The 25,562-nt window shown below is 39.1% G+C and overlaps 1 protein-coding gene across 1 annotated transcript in view; it reads left to right on the forward strand.

The window, feature by feature from the left end:
• The window catches only part of LRP1B (LDL receptor related protein 1B), a 633,449-nt gene that overhangs the window by 331,079 nt on the left and 276,808 nt on the right, over positions 1-25,562 (forward strand). The window contains exons 4-6 of the mRNA XM_068195161.1: positions 4,174-4,293; positions 5,894-6,022; positions 12,961-13,218. Of these exons, the coding sequence (XP_068051262.1) occupies positions 4,174-4,293; positions 5,894-6,022; positions 12,961-13,218 (507 nt within the window). The remainder of the gene's footprint in view (positions 1-4,173; positions 4,294-5,893; positions 6,023-12,960; positions 13,219-25,562) is intronic.

Below are 25,562 nucleotides of genomic sequence, written 5' to 3' on the forward strand. Positions count from 1 at the left end.
GAAGAGACCTTACAGACTATCTCATTCCATCCCACACCACCCTGCCAAGGCCTGGGACACCTTCCACCTGATGAGGCTGCTCAGGACCCCATCCAGCCTGGCCTTGGTTGTTTTCCCTGTCAGGAAAGACAAAGCTAACAGATGTAGGTGCACACTTTGTGGTAATTGGGAGGATTAGCCTCATCCCCAGTGGGCACAGCTGTGAGAAGGGTGAGCAGCACTGACAGCGATGAGCCATGGAGTGCCCAGGGGCACTGACCAACCACCAAAGGGAACAGAGGGCACACAGGTGCAGTGCATGAACATGAGGGGATAAAAGGCTGGGCTAAAGAACAAGAAGGGCAGGCACTTGCAGCCTTCTGAAGTGCTGTGGTGTTGCTCTGTATGGGTTGAAGCCTTCTGAAATCGTATGGTGATGCTCTGTGTATTGTGGCTGCCTCACCTGTGGCATGTGCTGCAACAAACAGGTGCATCAGTATTTTTTTTTTTTTGACAATCCTCAGTAGTCCCCAGATAAATAAATTCAGTGTTAAGAAACTACAAGCTGAGCTTCTTTTCCCCTTTGTAGAAACAGCCAAAACATCTGAGCATGAGAACCTGGTGTGAACCCTTTGTGAACCTCATGTCAGCTCAGGAAGAACTGACAAAAAGGATAGTCAGATCAATTGCTTAAACCTTTCATTAAAAAGCCATTCAGGAGAAGTTAGTTCCTTATAGCATTCGTCTTGAATGAACTGTGATAAGCAGTGTGTTTCATTGAACACAGAAGGAACAAATGAAGGCAGGATTTTATTATGGTGAATTCCTGTGGGAGCGGTTTGTCCGGGAAGCTTACAGCTCCTCTGAGTCATTGTCAAAGGTGTATCACTTTAGGGGAGATGAGATCAGCAGCATCTTTGCCTGATTGATGCTCTCCTGTGAGACCAGATGCCTGGGAGTTAGAGCAGCATGAAAGTCAGGAAACGTAAGATTGGCATGGGTATCTTTGAGAAAGCAGAGTGGCTTTTGTGGCAGACCTGGATCTCAACTTCAGAGGGTTCTTGGAGATATAGGGAAGTAAAAAATGCTGCCCTTCGTGTCTCCCGTGGAAGAAAGAAAACGCTGAACAAAATGACCTAAATCAGAGTTGGATGAATTGTCACTACTCCCTGGGTTTGGGGAAAGTAGATCATCCTAAGGGCACTCACAGCTGCTTCTGCTACCCCATATTTCTGCAAATCTCACGGCTTGCTCTGCAGCTCCTTGTCTTGAACTGTGGCTCTGCCAGAGAGCTGTAAACTCTCTCCTGTTGTTTCCTTCAGTGCAGCTCCTTCCTTTAAATCTTGCAGCAGAAATAGCAGGCTTTGACAAATGCAGAAGTTTCTGTAGCTGTGATGAAAGTGGAAAGCTCAGTCATGCTCATCCTTCACTGCCTGTGTACTTTGTAAACCAGTTCTCGCTGAGAAAGGGACATCAAAGTGGGTGCAGAATTTTAGAAAAGACAAGAAATGACAGTCCCTGGCTTTTATCTCTTTAAATGTCCTATCTGGAGCATTAAAAATATCAGTGTTCTGCTTCATGATTTTTCTTTGCCTCCTCACTTCCCAAGAAACTTGTTACAAATCTAACCAAGCCTTAAATGTATACACTGTCTTCCATAGCTTGTCCTTCAATATTTCAAACATTGCCAGAGGCAGTCAAACTCTGTTTTCTTCCAAAGGTTTTCAGGATCAGTATTACAGCTATTACAAACCAGCTAGTAAAGTAGAAAATACATTTGCTATTTTAGTGTTTAATGTTTTATTTATTAAAGGCATCGGGTAGAGGCATTAATAACATGCCCTAACTCTTGGTCAGCCCTGAAAGGCTCGGGCAGTGTGACTAAATGATCATTGTAGGTCCCTTTCAAATAAAAGGGACCTACTTTTGTTATATTCTATCTATTCTTACCCTCAATTGTTATTGCATTTTTTTGCTTTTTAACTGATGGGTTACCCTGGCAGGGTTAGCAGATCAGCAACAGAGCAAAAATTTCTGGGGCCAAAAAGTGTCTGTCACAACAAAAAACTAAAATTTATTTGAAATGATCTGATGTATAACTTAGAGAAGGAGGGGAAAATGTCAGTCTGAAGTCAGAAACAGATGACAGCTAACAGTGATTCTTTAATGGTTTTGTAAGGAAAATGCTACCATTTTTCTGTTAAAAGCCACTCACATGATACAACAATAACTTAAAATTAATGAAATACAACTTTTTGTGAAAAAATGAGCAGACAGACTTTTGTTGTTGTTGCTTGGTTTTTTTTTTTTTTTTTTTTTTTGTTTGTTTGTTTGTTTATTTGTTTTGCTTTTAATTTTCCCCAAATGGACCTCACTTCCCAGTTTACTGTCACCGTTCTCCAGCTCTCCTGCTTGTGTGCAGCTCGGTTCTGGTCCAAGCTGCTGCCTGTCTGCATCCATTAAGGAAAAAGTGCAAACAAACCAAGTCCTGTTTGTGAGTCAAAAAGTTCTCATCCAGTAGGAGCTCCTGGCTGAGCAGCATCAGACAAATATTGGAGGAAGAAAATTAAAGGTGGTAAAGGATGGCTGATCCATATTTGCTTAGAAAATGAGATGTGTGTGTTGATTTTGTTCAGATAGACATATTAAATCAACAGCTTCCCATCTCAGTGTGCAGAACCATTTTAGGAAAGTTCTCCAGTTTACCTATATGGGACTTGTTCTTGGAAAGGTGTAGCAGATTTAAGGACTGGACTAGGGACAGGAAACCAACAAATCCAGCTACAGCCAAAAAACAAATTATCTATCACAGGAGCCCAAAAGGCAGAGTAATACACCAGAATCCACAGGGAAAATGGGCAGATTTAGACAGTGTGTGGTTTATGGTGCTCTGGGCAGTCTGTAGATGGTGTGGCACAGAGTTCTAGGGAATGCCCTGAGAAAATTGTGTGAAGGCACTTTCTTTTCAGAATAGCTGCATTAGAATAAGTAGTAACTTTGTGTGCCAGCCACATCCAGTTTTCTCCCAAAATTTCAGCTTTATTTTGACAACGGCAGTCGCTCCAGAATAGAAGCTCCAGGGCTCAGATACTGATAGAGACTCTTCTTCATATTCATTCTACTCCCAAGTAGAACTCGATGAATAATGATCAGATGGATTAAAACTGTTCACATATTAGGATACAGATTTCTCTTTTTCCTTAGGTCATACCCACTTACTTAAAGCCAGCCCTGTAGCAGAAATTTCTCTGTCCATTTGCAGGTTATTTTCTGACTCATCTGCATAGTTTTGAAAAATGCCCTCAGAGCACCTCCGTAAGCTGGGTTTCTCAATTTTTTTTTTTTTTTTTTCATTTTCCTGGGGGGAGGAAAGTGTTGTTCATTAAAATAGTGAGGTTTTTTTGATCAGCAAAATTATTGGAACATAAGGCTGGGAAGGGTTGGAGGAGTTTTTGTTTGGTTTTGTGCTGTTTCATGCTGGAAAACATTGCAGTCTGTATTTCTACAGGATTTCTACAGTTTGCATCATGCCTTGTGCTGATGGTGTGTATTTAAGCAGATTCTATGAAGGATTTGTGCAGTAATGACATATATAATCTCCACGGGTTTATCCAGCATTACATGTCCAACGTTAAATTATTGAGGCAGAATGTATCCCCATTGTTTGGTGTGAAGGTTTTGTGAGCATCATTAAACCAAAACAAGCTTTTAAAAGTTAGAAAATCAATTGATATGAGGAATAATAAAGACATAGGTGTTGAAACATTTCTCATAATCTCAGTTTTTAAAACTGTTACCATTTCAGGGTTGTTTTTGTTTTGGTTTGTTTTTTTTTTTCCAACAATAGTTATGACTAACATGTAAGAAATGGATGTTTAGGCAGAGCAACAATATACCTCAGTAATAAACTTGTGAGCAACTCTTGATAAAAATAAAATGTTGATTTCTGATGTTTAAAATGTTGGTTTCTAATGTTTAAAATGTTGATTTCTAATGTTTCTTGCTGACATGTAGTTTTCATAACAAGCTTTTTACAGGGTGTGTGTGTGTGTGTAATATATTTCCAGCTAATGTAAATGGTGCTGGTGTTTCCTTCCTGAGACATGCACTTAAATATATTTCAATGTTTCTAAAGTTTGAGATTTAGGAATAGCACAAATATTTCGTAACATCTTGCTCTGTTACCATTCCCAGAGTTGCTCCCCAAGTGCCAGCAGATGAATTGCCAGCACAGATGTGCCATCACCAGGAACGGCACCCGCTGCTACTGCGGGGATGGATACGAAACAAGCAGTGATGGGAGAAGCTGCACAGGTAAGCAAGAAATTCAGTGCAACATCACCACCCAGGTGTCTCCATGGTTCCCTGTTGGCTCTCAGGGGCAGGGAGCTGGTGGACAGCCAGCACAGCACTGTTGCTTCCTCATCCTTCTTCGAAGGCGTTGGTCAGGGGCAAGCATGGGCTTTTGGGGCAGGGAATGGGAAAGAGTGCCCCTAAAATGAGAGTCAGGACCTCCCTCCTGACTCTCTACTGCTCCTGTGCCCCAGCAGCAGCTCCCCTGAAGTCACTGAAGGATCAGTGTGTTGGGGTTTTTCACAAATAGGACGGCACTGTTGGGATATGTTCTTTGAGCTTTATTGCAGTATCGGCCTCATTCCATGGCTGAGACAACTGGAAGATGGCAACAGTTCATGTACTGCCAGCAGCCAAAGGGTTTCTTTTGTTACAGAGTATTTTAAAAACTTTCTAGCCAATCACTAAAAGTACAGGTCTACCTGCTTCAAACGATGTTTGCTTTAAGCATCACCTTAGCTTTATTATTTCCCACAGCTCAGCTGGACTGGAGCAGTTCTGGAGCTGCAGCTCAGCTGTGTGAGCTGCTCTCTCTTCACACCCCCCCACCAGGAGAGCCTCTAAAACTTGTACTATTTCTCCTCATGGCCATAAAGTCACACCTGGATTAGAATGTGATAAATGAACCCTCCCAAGGTCCTACTGCTTAGCTGGGAACATTATTTTGGAGTAATTAATTGTAGACTGAAACTATAGACAAATTGTAGACTGTCCTCTTCTATTTTTGAAATATATGACTTCTTCATTCTCTATCCAGGTATTTGTTTCTTGCTTTATTTTCTCTCTATTAATAATCATCTTGGAGTTCTACGGCCCTATGGATGTTCTCACTACCAATCACTCCTCTCTCCAACTAAAAGTACTGAGCCAGATTCTTCATAAATATAATTTATTATAAATTCTTTCTCTCCATGGTTGTCATGTTTTGTGATTAAAAATATATCTCAGGAAATAATTTAAACAGCGGGTTTTTTGAATGTCAATTTATTACTTAAACCCTCAACCACTGTTAAATAGCATATCTTGATTTTATGGTATTATCCTTATACACCCTAGCTGAGAAAAATGTTCTTTATATTTATTAGAGGAGTATATAGTTTTTGATGTTGGATGGTGGTTTAATGGAGAAGTGGTGACAGCTCATTTAAGGAACTGTAAGACATTGCCAGCATAAGTAGGTTGAGAAGAGTAATCAATTACTTCCTCTCCTGAAATGTTGCTCCATTCATCAACCCTGATAACTAGTGATCTCTATTGCTAACAAGGACCCAAATGTCTCCCTAACATGATGTAGGCATTGAAGACTACTTGAAATAATGAAGGTTTTATCTTAAAAAATTAAGAGCTATTGAACTTGAAAACTCCTACCCTTCTTTCTGGCTACTTGAGTGATTTCAGCAGCCAACATCCCTGATAAATTCATGGTTTGAGATGGGGAAAACATCAAACCTCCCACCAAAATGATTCATGACTTAAACATCTCTCTTAGAATTCTCAGTTTTATTGAATAGTTCTTTTTTTTTCCTAATCCCTAAACTAGATCTTGTTAATGTCCTTTTAGATGTGAATGAATGTGACATGTATGGAAGCTGTAGCCAGACGTGTGTAAATACAGATGGATCCTACACTTGCAGCTGTGTGGAGGGCTATGTGCTTCAGCCTGATAACAAGTCCTGCAAGGCCAAAAATAGTAAGTTTTAACATCTTTTTACCTTCCTGAAAATATTTTGTGGTTTGCTCCTGGAGGATTCATGTGAAAAGACAGAGATGAACACAGGTGAGATGAACTTTCCTTCACTCCACTACAAAGAGCTGCACAACAAGCTTAGAAAAAAAACTTTTCACTTATTAAGACAATACTCCAAGGGAAATATCAAAAGTTATTATCTGGATATTATTAATTAAAGAAAAATACTCAATTCAGCCAAGATTAGAAGAGTTCCCAGTTTCCCAATTCATAAATAAATCAAAGATTTTCCTCACACAAACAAAAAAGGCTGTTTATTCTGGGAAGACAATGGAGACAGGGGAAACGATCATGAGGTAATTGTACCCTTAGGATGAAAAAAGACATGAGATTGCTTTGTCCTTGCATCATCCCAAGAGGTGAATTTCCTGATATACATATTCACATGAGGCTTTTTGTTGCTTAGTGCATGTTTTCATTACTTAGAGTGGATTGGGTATTTGAGGAAATTAGTCTATTGTGCTTAATGAGGCAATATAGTACACAGTGTTTTCTTATTCAGCATAATGAATTAACAATGCTTTTATATTAAAACACAAAAAAAGTTCCTTAAGGGATTCTTCAACATCCACAATACTGAAGCATTTGCAGTTGAGTATCAAGTCATGTTTATTGTATATATATTTTTAAGGCTTCCTTTTTGTAACTATTTTGCCATTAGAAAATAGAAAGGTCTAGTGATGGTTTTGAGGCTTCCTCACCTAAAGAGCATTACTAGATGTGTCCTTCCTTGATCACCACTAAGAGTTAGAATGTTTTCCTGCTTATACTGTTTTCTCTTGATCCATACACATTTTCTTTTTTTTTCAAAAAAGACCCTGAAGTCTTGCAAGATAAGAGAGCCCATGCAAAGTAAAAATAATTTATTATTCTTCTTTCTCCACAACATGAAAATCAATAATGCAATTCTAGATCAGGAAATCCTCATGGTGCCAGTACATGGCTTGAGATGACCCTTTTAGTTTTCCTTTTGACACACAGAAAACTGAGTGTTGTAGTTACTGTGTGTTGTAGTTAGCTGCTGGTGTCAAGATGAAACAAATCCCATTAATAAGGAACTTCTCTGTATTTTTTGCTACTTTATCATGTTTATTTGACAGACATTTTCACAATTTTAGTATTCCTCAGAATGGAATCACTACTCATTAATCAAAGAAATCCCTGTAGGACGATACAAACCAGGGTCATGGTGCTGCACAGAAAGGAGTGTTCCCCATTACTTTGTTTTTTTTGGGAAAAAAGGTAGCTTTGGATCAAAAGAACAGAATCCAAGGGGGAAAAAAAAGTGTCTAAGGATAAAAGAAAACCCAGCACTTAGAAAACTTATCAATTTTTTTCCTTAAGGACCTAAAGCAAATAAGGATGGAAAAAGTGCCACCTCTGTGCTTTGTCTACATTTGGCAAAAGCAGTTGTCAAACAGATGAAGAAGAGGAGCTGAGGAACATTCAGCCCTGCGTGTAAAAGCTGTGAGAGATAAGAAGCAGCACTAGAGGTGTAGGCTGGGCTTTCTGTGGAGCTTTCAAAGTTAATAACAGCAGATCTGCTCTGAATATGAATTTCCACCCATGCTGAGATCCTGGGCATGACACGACCTCTGTCGGATCGGTCCGTGTCTCACAAATGGGACGGGACCCTGACTGGTTGTAGCCTTAGGATTTATTATCTGTCTGGATCATGCAAGCAAAAAGCAAGAGACACAGGGAAATAGCAACATCTATGTAAATCTAGATTAGAGACAAGATGGCAGCCCATGCAAAGCCTTTTTCTACATATTCTTTGAACTAATAGTGTAAAAGAAAAGGTGTAAAGCCATTATTCTCTAACCAATAAGAAAAGGACCCATGTGTGTTTAACATTAACAAAAGGACTTCTGTGAACCTCAAACAATGCACAATAATTCATTATTTAAGATGGAAACTTTTTCTATCTTTGCAAAGCATATATCTAGGACTTTTCACATCTTGAACTATCAATAGGTTTTTGTTCTTTTTTGTTCCTTATGATAAATATAAATGTGTTCATTTGGTTCTTAACTTCCTAGCTTCCCATGAAAAGGTTTTGAAATTTCCCAGCCTTTCTTAGCTTTGTGTCTACTTTCTGGGGCCTTTTTGCACTTTCTAGAGTCTTTTACCTTTTTATATTCCTACACAGCCCAGAACACCAAACACCCCAGCTGGCTCTGGAAATGAGCGGGGAGGTTTCTGAACACTAAGGGGTGCATTGGAGGTTTTTGGGGTACGTCCCTTGAGCTTTATTGTAGCTTCAGCCTCATTACATGGTTGAGACAATAGAAAGATGGGAGCAGCTCACGTACAGCCAGCAGACAAAAATTTCTTTGTTACAGAGCATTTTAAAAGCTTTCTAGCCAATAGCATATTGCTAAAGCTTACTGATCATTGTTCTAGCCAGTCACTAGAAGCACATGTACACCTGCTTCACACAATACTTGTCACCAGAGGACACAAGGAAAAACGACGCACCACAGCTTTGGTCACCATGAAGAGACTAATTTGTTTTTTCTGACTCAAATCATTTATAGTTCTCAAAAGGTGCCAGTGGATTGGAAGGTGAACGTGCCACCTCTCCAACGACACTGGACAAACTACCAGTACATCAAATTTCTCCGCCTCTATGAAAGAATGCAAAACAATAGGTTGTTTACAGAAAGTTGCGTGAGAAAGTTCTCTACAAGAATGTAAATTCAGAAGGCTTTAGAAAATCCTAAGAAATCAGGGCGACAAATACTTGCTTGTATGCCTTCTATTAACAACACACAGTACTCCATTATTAAGCTTTAAACCTTCTACTCTCTTGCTGAGCATATTTTTCTGTAGTCTTGAGGTCTATACTAGCCAAGCCTAAAACTCAGACTATTGTTTCATGTCCTTGCTTGCTGTACTACTGTAAGTTTGATACTTTCAGACTTTCCAACTACAGCTAGCTGTAAGTTTTTTACTCTTTCCGTTTCTGAGCCCTACTTCCACAGCCTTCTAGAAACCTTCTTACCTTTGCTGTTTTTCCCACAAGGAGCAGCGAGGTGCAGGAGGTGCTGAGCAGGTGACTCTTGTTGGAACCCTGCCCAGGGCTGGGGACAGCGTGGTGACCCCACAGGTCCATCAGCTGCTGGGTGGCCTTGGAGCCTGTCCCCTCTCAACCATCTCTGCAGGTGTGGGGTGGCACAATGAGCAGAGAACTGCCCAAAAGCTGCTCCTTGCTGCCCTTCAGGCAGCCAAACACTCAGCTGGGAAGGTGGTGAGGTCTTGCCCTCATTAAATTCTGCATTTTCTTCCTCAGCACAGTTAAATAATTCTGGAGCTGAAAGCTTTTAGCTGCACATTCCCTTTGGGAAGGATGTTAAAATAGGTATCAAAACAGCTGGGGGCTCACTGTGGGCTTTTTCCAGACTTGTATTGCATATTTTCTTTTATGAATAAAGAGGCAGTTAATGGTTTCTTCTGAATTAAAAAATGAAACAAAGCACACTTTTTGTGGTTTACTGAATTTAAGAACTTACTTGTTTACCAAGTTTTTATGCCTAAATTGTAAAGCCTTCATGTGATGAGAAGAGTATTTAGGGAAAGAAAATTACAGAATTGGGAATATCTGGATGAGGAAAAGAAATTAATCTGTTTTACAAAATAATCCTAATATGTTTTATATATCCAAAGCCAGTCTAGAGAGAAATGCTGTCATTTGTCATGTAGATAAAGCAGGATGAACTGATAAAGAATAAAGAAAAAAATGAATTCTAGCTTTTAGGGAAAAAAAAATCAGTCCTGTTTAACTGATTTAAGAACACAATTTTCTTGTAAAATCTCACCAAACGAAGTTTTCAGGCTTTGAAAATAAAACATTTGTGAGGTACATTATGGTTAAACATGAAAAGTAATGTAAAAAACAAAATTGGACTTCTCAGGATTTTTTTTTAGATTTTTACACAATACATATATTGGTGACAGCAAAGTCCTTATGATTTACAATGTATACCCCAGGAAAAGGGGGTTGAAGCTGTTTGTAAGCACTGGATTCTGGGGTTTATGCCTTTCATATCATTGTGGTGGAAAAAATAGAAAATGCTGGCATTTCTGAGGGTTTTTTTCAGATGAGAAGTCTGTTGGCAGTGCAAAACACCTTCATTTCTGGTTTGCTGTGGCATCACTTATTGATCTGTATTTTAGACAAGATCAGGTAGGAGGGAAATGCAAGTCTTTCATCTTTTCTACTACTCTGTCTTAAACATAATTCAAAGGAGGATGCTTTCATTTTAGTCAAGAAGGATGAATCATAAAACTTCCCTGGATTAAAGAGCTATTCACTTCTTATCTTTCCTGTAAAATGAGAAAAAAAAAAAAAAAAAAGAAGAAAAACCAAAAAAAAAAAAAAAAGATAAAAACTTGTGAAAAAATAACATGCATGAAGTCCACTTGTTTGAAGAGCTGCTGTCAGTTCACTGGAACTCCCTCTAATCTGTCCACTAAAATTTTTAAGCTGCGTAGAATCTGTTCTCCAGGAACAGACAAGAAATTTCTGTGCGAGTGAGGACGTGTTTTTTTTTTAGTATCTCCTGTTTTTCATCTGCATTTTGCTATACAGTAAGTTGATTTATATATCTTCATATGAAATGTTGATATTTTGTAGAGTTTTATTACCAATATATTTTACTTTTCAAATTATGAAATCAGCCTTTATCTGAGTAACACTGAAATAGCAGGTAATCTACCCTGCTGTGCAAAACCATGATTAACTGCTTTAATCCATTGAATTATTTCATGTATTTATGCTTTAAAAATACAATTTCAAGCAATTGTAATCTAGTAATCTAGTTTCTGTGTTTTTAATGTGTAATGGTGCCTGTTGAGCGGAACCTCTTGGCAATGCCACAGGTCCTTACAACACCTTTGTCTGCAGCCAGGTTTGATTACACCAGCTGCTCAAGAGGTTTGAAGTGAATTCCTTTTAAGAATTCCTTTATGTCTTAGAGCCTAATACCAAAATGCAGCCTTTCTCTGGAGTTTAGTGAGGTATTAAATCCTCGTTACAGTTTTCAAGAGGTTGGTTCAAAGAAAAGATCTGGTTCTCTCTCACAGCCCTAAACCACCTGGTGGCTTTGAAACTGCAAACAGCTCCTGTGAGCTGCCTTCTCTTTGAGGCTTTAGATATTGCAGACTGTGGAAATATCCGGCTTAACACACAGAATAAGAGCAAAAATCATAATAAAGGTCTTACCACACTGCTGGTAGCTGGGGAAAGAGTGATTGAATCCAGAGGTAGGCAATGGTGTTATTTTGTGGGGAGAGAGAAGCCGAGCACAGAGCTGTTGGATGTAAAAATAAATCCCCAGACTCAGCGGGATGCAGATGGAAACTCTCCTTTTGTACCAGTCTGGGGTGAGTGGGTGATAGGGACAGAAGTTCCTAAATCTGCCTTTCCTCAAGGCTAGCAAAAGTTGCTAAGAACAGGGGGAAAGAGAGATTTACAGGCACTGACTGCAAAGGGACCTACCTGGCAGATTTCAAACAAAAATTACTTACTGAAGACCCCCCACCACCTCATCTTTTGGAAAGCAAAAAACAAACAAGACTCGAGAGCTTCACTCATGGCTTGCACCACAAGGGATTGCTTTGCAAAGAAATTCGGTCCCTGCAGTTCTTGGATGTCTTCTGAAATTCAAAGAGGAAATAATGCTTGGATCTGACTGATGGATGGGTGGAAGTGAATGTGGGGATGATGAGGACAGGCAGTAAGTTCCAAAAGTAACACTGCAGAAGTGTGGATTTACAAATGTTCATGTGGCATTTACTGGGGAGGGACAAGATCTGTAATGAGACAGAATATACATTATGGAATGAGAAAGAATAATAAGGAGTAAACGAAATCCAAACTCAAAAGAATACACACTAAAGCTTTATAGAAATATTTTTTTTTCTGCATAAAAAACTAAATTTAAAAAAGAGAGCATCAAGATGTTTAAACAAAGCAGATATTACCAAAGAACAGAACACCTATTGCCGTGGCTTTGAGTGACACCACCGAGCACCGTACTCACTGAAATATTAATTTCTCTTAATCAGACCTGCTGCTGAAGTACCATTTGTCAAATCCTTTTATTTATGCAATTTTTTTCACCATTTAGCCAACTGGAACTGCTTAGGGAAAATTTGAAAACTCCATTAGGTGGAATATTGATAGAAAGTGCTGCATGTCAAAGCAGTGTTCAAACATTGATGTGTTCCTTTGAAAACAAGCAGATCACATTGGGGTGAGAGCTCCTGATGTGGCAACACAATTTTTTTTCACGTGTGCCTGAAGCTGCAGAGTTTCTGTCCTTTAAGGTTTCACTGCACTGGATTTATTGTCAGGTTGGTTATAGCTTCTTTGAGCAGCACCCACTCCTCAGATTTTGTCCTATTTCATAGACTCTTATATAGAAAGCATCTTACAATTTCATATGTCCTTATGAGTTCTGCAGGTTTTCTTGAAAGCATCTTACAATTTCATATGTCCTTATGAGTTCTGCAGGTTTTCTTGGCCCTAATTCTTTTTGAAACGCCAATAATCTGGATAGAGATAATTTGCATAAGTTGTATTTCATTTTATGACTTAGGCATGAAAAATGTTGCAATAATGATACTTGGAATTAAACAGAGGCTGTGGGGCTGGGGTAATTAATTTTCTTTAATGATGTGAACCATTGGAACAGCAGGATAAAATAGACTAGTAATTGGGAATATATGATAGTTATGAAAATAAAACCAAAACCAATTTATTACATATCTTAAAACAAGCAGGTTAGAACATTAAAAACTACATTAAAACCAAAAAGATAAATATGAAATATACAGCTTGTTAATCCTTTAAACTCTCCTCACTTTGTTTTCAGAGCCTGCTGACAGACCTCCTCTTCTTCTGATTGCAAGCCCTGAAACGATTGAGGTTTTATACCTTAATGGCAGCAGAATGTCTGCCTGGAGCCCTGTGAAGGGATCTGCAGTGGTGACCCTGGACTACAGCGACAGAGAGGACACCCTGTGCTGGGTTGAGTCCCGAGACCTCTCCAGTCAGCTCAAGTGCTCCAGGATCTCCAGAGCTGGGACCTTACCAGAGGAGTGGACAGTGAGCATCGCCCAGAACCTTCACAGTGAGTATTTGGCAGTGTTTTGGCACAACCGTGCTGTCTGTCCTGGCCAAAGGGGGCCTGCAGAAGTGTTTTTGGGATTTCAGCTCAAAACAGTCTTGAGGCTTTAAGTATTGCAGCTCACGCTGAAGCCATTTTATGGTTTTTCTCTCATATATTCAGCCTGAGCTGCAGTGTTTGTATCTGTGCAAAGTTTTTTAAGATGTGTGGTTTTATAGACTAACTATAATGTGTGGGAGTTACAAAACCAACAGTGCAATGGAAGAACAAATGTAATAGGCTTTTTATTTTTTTTTCTGGCAAAATAGTGCTACATAAAGCTCATTCTTTGCTGCTGGGACAATACTAACAATGAAATGGAACCACATTTAGCACACCAACTATCATAGGTATGTTAGTTCTTAAAAATACCAAAATATTTCCTGACTTACTGGAAATTAAGTGCTGCCTCTGTTTTTTAAAATTAAGAAAATAAATTTAAAAACCCCTGAAGCCATCACACTAAATTAGCCTTTGCATTATAGCATTATTCCTCAGTCAGCTTTTCAATTTGTGGGACAGTTAACTTATGAGGAAGGTGTTCATCCACACACACACTGGCACCTTAAGTTTTAGCTTTCCTATTTTCCAGATTCTGTACTGCATTAGTATAACTCCAGACCTCATATAAAGTGTTAGTAAGTTCTCTTCACAGCTTAGTTAGACAAAACAATCCTTTTCCAGCCTGAGAACCAAGGACACCATTGCAAAAAATGTCCAAAATGTGTAAACAGCAGCAAATTGAGGAGAGAAAAATGGGAGGATGGGACTTCATAACCTGCAGCTGTAATTGGACAATTGACCCTAATATGTCAAAACTTATAAAAGTGTGAAAACTCGTGACTCAGAGTCCATCTGGGGCAGAACCATGGCCGGGCTCCTGCACTGCCCAAGGTGTATCCTTGAAGGCCTTTTAATAAATCCCTACTTTATTCCTTTAACTCTCTCCAGCCTCTGTTTCAGGTAGCCTCTCAAGGCATCAGCATTAACATGTGAACAGACTGCAAAATGTCATGCAGGGAATGGAAAAAAAATAAATTTCCTCCTCTTTCACAGAGATGGTCTGAAATTTAATCTAAGCTTTGGGAAAATCCTTTTAAGGTGAGATGTGCATCAAAGAATATCTCTGAAAGGATTTCAAACCCTCTGACCATGACTTCAGGAATATTTAAACCACAAATTTGATTGTAACTCTTAGAGGTGCAAAAGTAATAAATTCTTCACTGAGATTGTGCTTTAGACTATAAAGATAACTGGTTTTAGGTATGCTCATTGATGCAGGGTAAGGTTTTTTTTTAACCTATTTTCTTAATTTTATATGTATTAGAATAATAAATTGAATTTTAAAAAATAGCTCCAAAAATAGGGTTTGGATTTTGGGGATCTTTTTATTCACCACTCATTGTGAGTATTCTACTTTTAGTGAACACTCTTATCCTAGGCATAAATATATTTATTTGTAGGGTTTTTTTTTCCTTCTTGTTTCTTCTATTCAGTTGCAATTTTTGGAGATGTTTTAAGTGTATTTTAGAGGGCTTTTTATACTTTAGATATCAAAGTACTCTAAAGATCATGGTGGTAGTATTTCATTGTGCATTTTCAATTCACTTAGCCATTGATATTTTGTTTTCCTTTTAGCAAGAAAAATCAAATTATCCACAGTCCTGGGCAAAATGTGCTTTGTTTTGAACTCTGTGTGTGCTTTCTGTCATGATGTTTGCACCATCAGAGTGGACCTGAGCCTTCCACCCCTTCCCCTGTGTTCCTGTCCCCCTGTTCCCTGCATGTCCAGAGAATTTCTGATCCAGGTGCATCACTGCATCTGTTTGCAAAACAAAGGCCCTGGCATGGGTTTGAAATTAATACAGTGCTGCAATTTATGAGCTGCTCATTTTTCATAATGCCAGCACACATCAGCCTGTGGTCTCTAATATTCTTCTCAAACTTCATGGTAATCATTCAATCTTATTTAGATGAAGAATAATAATTCCCTTGGACATGAACTGACTGCAGAGACTTGCTTTGACTTTTTGATTTTGATTTGGGAAATAGTGCTGAGGGACTTCAATAAAACAACTTCTCTGGGAGCTCTGACTGACACACTCTCACAGATGTAGCTGTGGGAGTGTTTTTCCCAAGCACACACATCCACAGACACTTCTGTTGTGTTGCTCAGTGGAGCTGCATCAATCCCCATGGTCTGGGCATGTCTCCTCAGAGGGAGAAGCAGCATGAAACCTGCTTTTGTCCACCTAATTAGGATCTTCTAGACACCCTGGAGTTATTCCTGCCAGGACATGGCAGGAATCTCATGTTGCTCTACCTGGTATTTTTGCCAGATAATCTTGTGGCTGCTGCAAAATCGAGTTTTGATTTTAAATTCTCTTTTTTCTTCGCTCCACCTTCTGTTACCTGTCAGGTCATTTCTGCTGTTCCTCTTCCTCATACAGCACTACACCTGATGAGGCAAATTAATTTTATAACTCTGTCAAGGAAAATGTTTTCCAGCGTAATTGCATTCTCTGCCAGCTCAAGCCAAATAAATGGGTAGGGCCATGGGGTGGTTCACATAAAATTGTGCATTCTGTTCTTCATAGGAAGCTTTCTTTTGTGTTTGTGTGAAGTTATTTCTAAAAGTACTAGGGGAAAAAACCCCAAACATAAAAGGTTTTCTGAGCAGTGTTTGTGGAATTTATCTTTTTTATTCCAATCGTCTAATCATTTTATTAGTGGAAAAATAAATTTGCATTTGACACAAAATATGCTAGAAAGTCAGTTATACAAAGTGATTGGGACTGCTTGAAGTACATTTATTCAAAGTGTTTTCTTCAGTGAAGGCAAGTAAGTCTTGTAGTTAGGAACAAAGAATATAGATCATCTTTAAAGATGAAAGTCACCATCTAGGAAAGCAGAGACTATGAAAATGACTTCGTTTTCATGATGGGTCATGCAGCACCAGCTCCAGGTACTGAACATTAGCTTTGGATTCACAAAAGAAAGGAAATTATAGTCCTTTAATTTCTACCATTCATCCTCAGAAGAGTCCAATGTGACTTCACTTTGGAGAGGATGAGTCCCAGATGGATGGAATCAGATCCTTTGAAGCACTGGGGAACTTGGTCAGTGTCTCACTCTGCAGAGGGAGAAAGGCTGAGGAGAGGCTGATCCTGCCCTTGGGTGTTTTTTGATCTAGAGAACAGGTGCAGCTGCAGAGATGCCTCCTCGTGCTCAGTAATTAGGCTAATTTCACTCTTAATATTTATTATCTCAGTGCTTGTTTGGTAGTTTTATCCCCTCACATAAGGACAGCGTTCTGCAGGCACAGCAGTATCAGCACAGGCATTTTGGTCTCAGCCAAGGCCAGGCATTGTCACGTTGTTTCATCTTTGTCTTTTTAAGACCAAGAAGTTTTTGGAAGAGAAGCTGGAAATTTTCCTCTTGGGAAAGATTCATGCAGACAGTACTGGAGCCAAATGGGCTTTCAGAGGTGATGCTCCTGTAAGGGAGGCTTGTGCAACCTCTGTCCATAGTAACAGGGGTGCTCTTTGACATCTCACAGCCCACTTCAGTGAGTACAGTGAGACTTCCAGGAACAATAGTTTATTTAAACTGATATCTCTAGGTTCAAACTAACAAAAGTTCTTCCTAATGGCATGAATGTGGAAAATCTCCCAATTTTCTGCCCTTTCAAAGTTATGATGTGCAATCTTACATGAATGCTTTTGTGTGTGGGAGCTAAGAGGTGGCCAGAGCAGCATCCTCTGGATGCAAGAATCTCCTTCTTCCTCATTTTAGGAGGAATTTTGTGTCTTCATCGTTACAAGCACCAAGCACCTTTCATGCTCTACAAACCAGCATCAGGCAGCACAACCTGGGTTTTAGCTGCTATTCTTCTACAGAATAGAACAAAATCTCTTCTGGGATGATGCTTCAATGATGATGCATGATATTTTCTGCTTGGCTGACATTTGATTCAGGTTTTCTTGGCACTCTGTTATCTCAGCACACCACAAGCAATGCTGCAGTGCCTGTGTTCAGCTTTGCCACCTGTGCTTTGTGCCCACAATTGATCACACCTCACCTGGGAAGGGGCACAGGCTTTTCTCTTGGCAGCTGTGTTTGGACGGGACCACTCTGGATTAAAAGAAACATCTTGTTTCTTCTGTAGTAATTTAGTTTTTACCTGCCAAGGCTGGGAGCAGGGGGTGGTTATGGAGGGCCTGGAGTCTCTGGAGGGAGAGGGATTTGCATCTCTGTTTGTGGGACCCAGAACCTTCTGCTTGACCTGCTGGGCACAATCCAGGCTGGCTTTTTGGATCTCCCACTTTCTGGATTTGAGGGCAGTGAAGAACAGCAGGCAGTGAGCCCAGGGAATTTGATCACGATCCAGGAGTGTCTGTTTGGGTACAGTACTGTTTCCTTCCCTGACTTTGGTCTCCCTAATGGCTCCTCCACCTCCTGACCTAAATCACTTCTCAGCAGTGATTATCCACAAACACTGCTGTGTTCAGAGTAGCTGCAGTAATTTCCCTTGGCATTGCTGAGGCACAGTCACTGAAGGAAACACCAAGCACTGGAGATGATGTTCCTGTCAGCAATTCCTGTGAATTGCCATGAATATTCATGGAAAATCAGAGCAAAGTTTGGCTTACTCTGCAGGAGCAAAACTGAGAAGATCTGGGGGAAAGTGTTTATTCCTACACAGTCTGCCCCAAACTTGCCTCCAGACAGGCACTAAGAGCTGTCACAGAGTTGTAGAATGTGGGTTTGCTTTTCCTGCTGTGATAGACAGCCCATGTGCCTTGAAGATGCACAGAAAGGAGCAGATTTCATCTCAAAGGTCATTTATACCTCACATGGTTCCTTAGTAGTGTTCAGAGCACCTGAATCAGTCATGGGGGCCCAAATGGGAGGTGAGAAGAGTGTCCTAAGGGAGTATCACACAATAATTTTCCTGTGTATGGACTTCTCAAGCTCTGACTGATCTTGCATTGCTGTTCTTGCATTTCTGAGAAGACCGATCAAATGCTGGGTTTGGGATAATGGACTTTCTTGCTTTGTCCAAAGGTGGGATTTCTTGCTTTTTGCCTTTAGGTTTTAATTTTTTTTTTTTCAATAGTGTCAACATCTCATTCTTAACTGTTCTAGACAGAACCATGAGTAAATATACAAAACCAGGATAATTTTCTCATTAACTGTTTATTCAGCTATAATTTCCCATCTCCTTTCACTGTCCAACCAGTCAGTCTCCTGAGGCCCTGCAGTTCTTCAAAACAGACCATCCTCTTTGCGGTTCTGGAAACCTCATTTTTCTTGGACCTCATCACCTTGTTATTCGTGTCATCTTCCAGGTGGCTCGTGGATGTTGTCTCACACAGGTTCCAGCACAGGCTGTTGCTCTGGAACTTGGTGGTGTTCCACAGAGAACCAGGAAACCAGGACTGATCCACTTGGGTCATCCTTGGTCCATCTCTGTCCTATATGTCAGGCTACATCTTTCCCGAGTCTTCCTCATGTTTTCCTCAGTGTCTGTTGGGATTTTTGTGTTTCCCTGTTTACATTTTGTTTTAATTTCCATGTGCTTTCAGATATTTTAAGCCCAATTTTTTTTTTTTTTTTTCCGATCTTCATGCTCCATGATATGGGAAATGCATTCTTTGCAGCTGTTTTATTCCTCATTCTGATTCCCTGAACTTACAGAACTTTTGATCCAGGATTTGATACAGCCTCAATAAGGTGCTTTCCTAGCACAGTACAGACTTCTATTTAGTGCAGGAAATGGTGCTATCTGATAATTGTTCTTTTTCAGAAAGTTTTTCTGTCCCCTCTAATGCCAAGACTTTTTTAGAGACTTAGGCCTGTAGAGAAACTTCCTTTGACCGGTGCTCTATAGCTCCTTGTCTTTGCTGATTATTGGTTCTGCACAACCTTTTTGATGGTTATCAGTGTAAGTGGAAGGATAAGGATAGGCCATATCTCTTCATTCAACCTTTCTGCTCCAGCAAGCACAATCACTTGGGTATCATCCTTTGTGCTATGTACTGCATATTTATTATCTTTTTTTTTTTTTTTTAATTAATAATACTCATATAAGCAGGTCTATACCTCAATTCTCGATGGTGTTTGCACAGAAGTTAAGATGTAACCTTTATAGCTGAAACCCTAAGAGGGCCTTTCTTCTCTTAGGGGGTTCTAAATATTAGTTTTGAAGGATCTACCTGCTTTTGCTGCAGGTACAGACCTGCAGCAGACCTTGCTGCAGACCTTGCTGCTTGCTTTTGGGTACAGACTTCTCCATGTGGCTTGGGAATCGTTCTACTGGTTTGAGCATTGTCACCACAACATTGTGTTGTGTCACTTTGAGGCACAAGCTCCCATGGCAGAGAGGCTGACTTGGTGGCATTTCCCTCCAAAGCTAGGTGATCTGCACTTAATCCTTTTTGACACCAGAGCTGCTTATTAAGTGACTGTTAATTGCCACAAATTGATTTTTTTCAGTTGTTCAGAGATGTGATGTTACTATTTTTCAAGCTTTGTTACTCATCCACCTTCCACAATTGATCTTGCATTGACATTGGTCAAAACCCTGTTTCTGTCTTCTGTTCCTAGCAAAGTTGGCATGATATCTGTTCTTTATTTATTCTTCAGTAGTTCTATCTGGGACAGTTACATCTCAGACTGAGCACAGGAAATAAAAAGCCTTATCTCAATGGCATTTCTCAGTGCAAATTTTTTGATTGCTTTTGTTTTGTATTTTTTCCCCCTTCTCTAAACTCCTAGGCTCTGCCTGGAGCAGTCTCCTGAATGCTCTCTCTGCAAAGAGACAAAAATTATCAGTGTTGAATTGTCATATTCCCTTTTCCCTGTTTTATCAGTTTCTTAGCTCACCATTTTTAGACTTTCTTCTTAACTCCAGATTTGTTGTTTTCCTAAAGTGGGACATGACTGGATCATTTTATGTCTTCCTTACATCCCAACCCAATCTGGGTAGAAAAGTTCTTGCACCAGGGAGGAAATACAAGAGCAAGCAAACTCCCACAGGGGCAGAAGGGTTTTGTGAAGAAAAAAGGGCTTTTTGTCAAAGTAGCGGCAACCACATAAATTTATCAGTCAGAATTCTGAGGGACTCTTCATCTCTGTCAAATTGAATTATTATGCTTCTTGCAAAACAGTAGCATTTTGATTTTGTTAACAGGGTCTTTAAGGTGTAATAAAGTAATGGTGGGGACTATAGAGATGTAATGTGTAGATAACTAGGTTTCTGCTAATGTGAATCACAGTTTTGTAGTGAATATTTTACAAAAGTACTTGTATCTTCATATACAACAGTAGTGAAGTATTGGTTAAACAAAAAACATATTATTTGTTTAAATAAATTACTTGTTTTAATATAAAAACCAAGTAATTTATTGTTTCTGAAATGTGGCATTAATTATTGCATGTTTTATGGCATTAGACTCACATTTTTCCATAAAACATTACTATCCACATTCACCATGTTGGCTTCATTTTTTTCTTTACTCAGTAGCCACTGGAACTGTTCTTGGAATTATTCCACATTTCCTCAGTATTCACAGGAGCTTGTCTTCGGCCTTTCTTCCAATGAGGAGAGATATAGGAGATAAATAAGAGAAAAACACTTGTAAGCTGCCCATTTCAGTAAAGTTGTTTATGGACTTGAGGCTTCAAATGCACTCTTGGAAACTTTCTTAATGGCAATAAAAGAAATGATTAATGTTTCAGTATATTTCAATATGCCAATTACGTATGCATAACTTTTTTAGCTTTCTACTGGTACTTTTCTACTGTGTCTATAAATTTCACATCTCTTATGATTTAGCCAGTGGTTGTCTTCTTGAGTGGTAAAATATCTTTGTAAATGCAACTCACATACATTGCTAACCAAGTTTGCTTCATTTAGACTAATTGACAGCAAATTTGCCACACAGATATTTATTTATTAATGCAAATATTTAATTCAGACTTCATTAAAGTCCTAAAACACTCTGCTAAATTCAAGTGAAGAAGTCAAGAATTCTTGGTTTTGGGCTTTTTTCTTTTTTATAATGCACTTTGGATTGTGTCATTAAATGAGTTCTTCTGCCTACTAAAGATTTTTTGTGACCAGCATTACAGTAAACTTCAAAAAGTCTATGTCTTCTTTGAAAGTACTTTTGCCTTTATAGGAGCAAAGGGGACATAAAAACTATAAACTCCAAAAAACAGTTTGTTTGCATCCAGCATCATAACTGAAACCATGCTTAGATATAAAAAATGAAGCACTTGAGCAATTGCAGACCAAAGTCCATCCCAGGGAGAGATTTATCAGTAGCTAAAGCAGTGAGGGAACAGTATTTTGTTAGCAATGAGCCAGAGCAGGGTTAGGAATCCTCTGTGCTACACAGAGATCTGAGTCTTCAGGGAAGTGACCTCCAGGGAATGGCACAGCTGAACCACACATTCCACCTGCTGTAAATCTTGGGGAAACAGCAGGAAAAGAAAAATAAAAGAGAAAAAATCTGTTTGTATGTCTTATGCAACTAAAAGATTCATAGGCTAAGATCACAATTATGTAACTCCTGATCAAACTCATGGCCTCTGGAAATTGCTGTTTCAAAACTCAGGTTTTGATCTGATGCTTTGTTCTACTGAAGGGAAAAGGGTAAATAGAGAGCATGCTTTTCAGAAAGGAATAACAATGAATAACTGCACTAATGGAAGCAAATCTGAAATAGAAGCTACATATGTGATGAAATTAAAACCAGCTGCTACAGCACCTTTGCCTAATCTGCTTTCTGTACTCAGAGCAGCCTGGGTATTTCTGTGCTGGACTGGAGTTTTTGGCAGAGGCACGCCAAAAAGTGTGTGTGTCAGAATAAATAAAGGACTTGTTCTTTCCTTATCACTTTATCAGGAGCCCTTACAAAAAGATGAATTACATATTTTGCAATGTTGTGATTATTATTTAGATTGTGATGGACATGACAAATTAAAACCACCATCTGATTGTGGGGATTTAATATAGGATTGCTTTATTCAGTTTTTAACTTCTTTGACTGGCAGAAGCAATGACTGGCTCAACAAGTAATATTTCCAGATCATGGAAATATTGTTTTTCTTCTCAATACATAAAATTGTGGATTTCTAATTGGAATGAAGCAAATTTGATTTAGAACTTTCTTGTGACTTCAGCTTTGGAGTTGAACTTGAAATGCTGAAAACATTATGGATTGTGTCAGCATCATGGAAATAAATAAAATCTAACAACAAAGTTTGTCCTTTTCATAATTTGTCAGTTGAGTTCAATAAAATAAAATCTTGTTTTTACTTGTACATTTTTAACAGTTGAGTGAAGCACATTTCTGAAACGGACAAATTACATGCAACAAATGTTCTGTCTGAAGTAGATCACTTTTGCTAAAGGCAAAATCTGATTTTCTTTGTTCTGGAAGAAAAAAAGAAAGTGTTGAAACCATTGTAAGCAATGAAATGATAAGGACAGGCTCTGTAAAGGGTCAGTTTGCTTGCATAAAATTGATGTCCTGAGTGTTATCAGCATGTCACCCAGCAGCTGCCACTCAATGTGCTGGGCCAGGCATTCACTGTGGCAGTTCTGAGCTGGGGACAAAGTTTGGGTTCCATAACATTTCTGTCACACTGTGTAAGCAAAAATAATGAGCTGATTGAGGAGTTTGTGGGGACTGTGCCACAACTGACAGTTCAGAGTGCCCTCATTCTTTTTGGAAATTTTGGACTTGGCTTGAATGTTGTTTATTGCTCTTTTACCTAAATGCATTATCATATTTTTTTTAATCAGGGAGAGTTTTTTCTATTGATATATAAGGAGATAAGTATAATGTGTTATAAAAGATTAATGCCTTTTCTCTTAGTGCCTTTTCCCTTCTAGTTGTGCATATACTGAAAATATGTATTTTCCTTTTAAGGCTCTTCAGAGATGATATTGTTTTGTCACTGAGTGAACAACTGGTTGCAGAATTCAGATTTGTTTTAAACAGCCATAACCCCTGCATTACCTTCAGAAACAAATCCACTGAGAAAAGGCAACTCAAGTAAGATGAAGTAATAGAAAATGTATTTTATGACAGCCTGTGAATGCTCTGTGATCCATATTCTGCAGAGCAGAGCTGCTGCAGGCTGGAGGGACAGGGTCTGAGGAGCACCTGGGGCTGTGCCCCTGCTCCACTCAGTGTCACAGCACAGCCTGTGCTGCTTTTGGGATCCCTCAGCACAGAACTGAGCTCACATCAGGGTAGGAAAAAAATTCATGAGTAAAAATTATTGCTAGGAGGAAGACAAGGGGAGCTCTGGAGGAGGGTGCAGTGCAGATTCGTGTTTCTCCTCTGCACTTCTATGCAAGGTTTGGGACAATTTGTTTTTATTGTTTACTTGAAAGGAGCAGTGATTTAGGAAGAAAGGCAATATGCTGTGTTTTGTCTTTTCCCCTGTACATGTAGAATATGTCAAGGGAAGTATAGGATGGATATTAGGAAAAAGTTTTTTACAGAAAGGGTGATAAAGTTCTGGAATGGCTGCCCGGGGAGATGGTGGAGTCACCATCCCTGGCTGTGTTTAACAAAGCCTGGATGTGGCACTGGGTGCCAGGGTTTAGGTGAGCTGCTGGGGCTGGGTTGGACTTGATGATCTTGAAGGTCTCTTCCAACCTGGTGATTTTGTCAATTCTGTGAATAACAGAGAATAACACACGCTGTGAGGTTTAAAATCTGAAATGCTGGGAGATAGACAAGGTGGGAGTGGTTGGCACAAGGTACCTGGGACTTGAGGGGTTGTGAAGAAGTGGGATTATGGGCTCACATCTTCCTAGGGTGGGCAAGGGAAGGGCTGGAAGCCTTCTGAAAGCAAAGGTCAGGTTCTGACATATAAGCACATTGAGTTGGAGTCATATTTCTGGAAGCATTGGCTGTGTGAGTGATTTATGAGACTTTTAAGGGGATCTATGGTGCCATTCTGGCTTAAGATAATGCTCAGGTAGACCAATAGCAGCACTATTGGGGTGATGAGAGAAATAAATAAACAACAACAAAAAAGCAGTGTCTTGATATCTGGTTGAAAATGGATAGAAAAATAATTTATGTATAACTCTTAAGCCATGTTTTATTTTTATTTCTTGCATTACTGGAAATGAGTAAACAAGGATTTTTTTTATTATTATTATTTTCAAGTGCAGTAACAATGTCAATATTTTAAGTCTGGGCAGTAGTCTGTTTTGTTGATCAGGTCACATATAATGAATAACAGTCTTCTTCTCAAAGGTTACTATTTTGATATTTCAAATATGTAATAAATGGGTGAAAAAAAGAAAAGGACAGAGAGGGAGAAAGGGAGCATGAGGTAATGTTTACATGGGATGCATTTTTTATTGTCTGTTGCAGCACTGGTAGGAAGGAAGGGTTTTATTTGTTTGTTTTTCTCAGATGACTTTTGTAGGTGCTGAGCAGTGGTTTCAGAGTCTGGCAGGAGTGCCAGTCTGCTGATGGCATGGTGTGATGATCCCTCTGCTAGAGGGAGAGGAAAAGATTAAGAAAAGAGATCAGTGTCCTTAATATAAGAAGCAATTTTTTTTCTTTCCTTGGCAACCCTAAAAAAGAGGTTTTTTATCTAGTAAAGTACATGAAAGGGTTTTGTTTCCAAAATACCGTGTGAAGAAATGAGGTGTATGTTTGCTAACCGTGCAGGTTCTATTTTTTAATATTAAGAATTAGATTGTCCAAGTTGTAATTCTCAAGCTGGATTTAAAATGGACTCCGTATGCAGACTTTAATTATATTAAAAGCAAGTTATATTTATTCTAGCAATAAAGTTGGATATTTTTGTTTTTTTTTTTTTAATGTGGTTTTTTTGTTTCTTTGTTGCAACTGTTAATCTCCTTTTCCTCTAATATGTTTGAGATGAAGACAAGGACTTTTGTGCCCAATGTGGATGCATCTTTATAACAAAAATAAATATGATCAGTAAATGGTCAATTAAATCTGTGGTCAGTATTACCTTCTGATTAAAACTGAGTGTAATAATGTCCTTTGGGATTGATTTACACTGGTGGGCCATGGCATGTCCTGCATTTCATATTGTCTAGACATTTATTGCTAAGAGCAACTAGAGTGGGCTAGATGAAATTATCCTACAAAATTATGGCCTGCAAGAACCTGCAGCATATCTGGATCCTGTGCGTGAGTGTTCTCTGAGAAATGTTGCCTTCTGCAAAAAAAAAGTACAGAGTGAGTTTCCTTTCCTGAGTTGCCTAACCCACTTTTAAGAGTTGTCAGACATAA

The sequence above is a fragment of the Anomalospiza imberbis genome, chromosome 7 (genome assembly GCF_031753505.1).
Source record: "Anomalospiza imberbis isolate Cuckoo-Finch-1a 21T00152 chromosome 7, ASM3175350v1, whole genome shotgun sequence".
NCBI classification, from domain to species: domain Eukaryota; kingdom Metazoa; phylum Chordata; class Aves; order Passeriformes; family Viduidae; genus Anomalospiza; species Anomalospiza imberbis.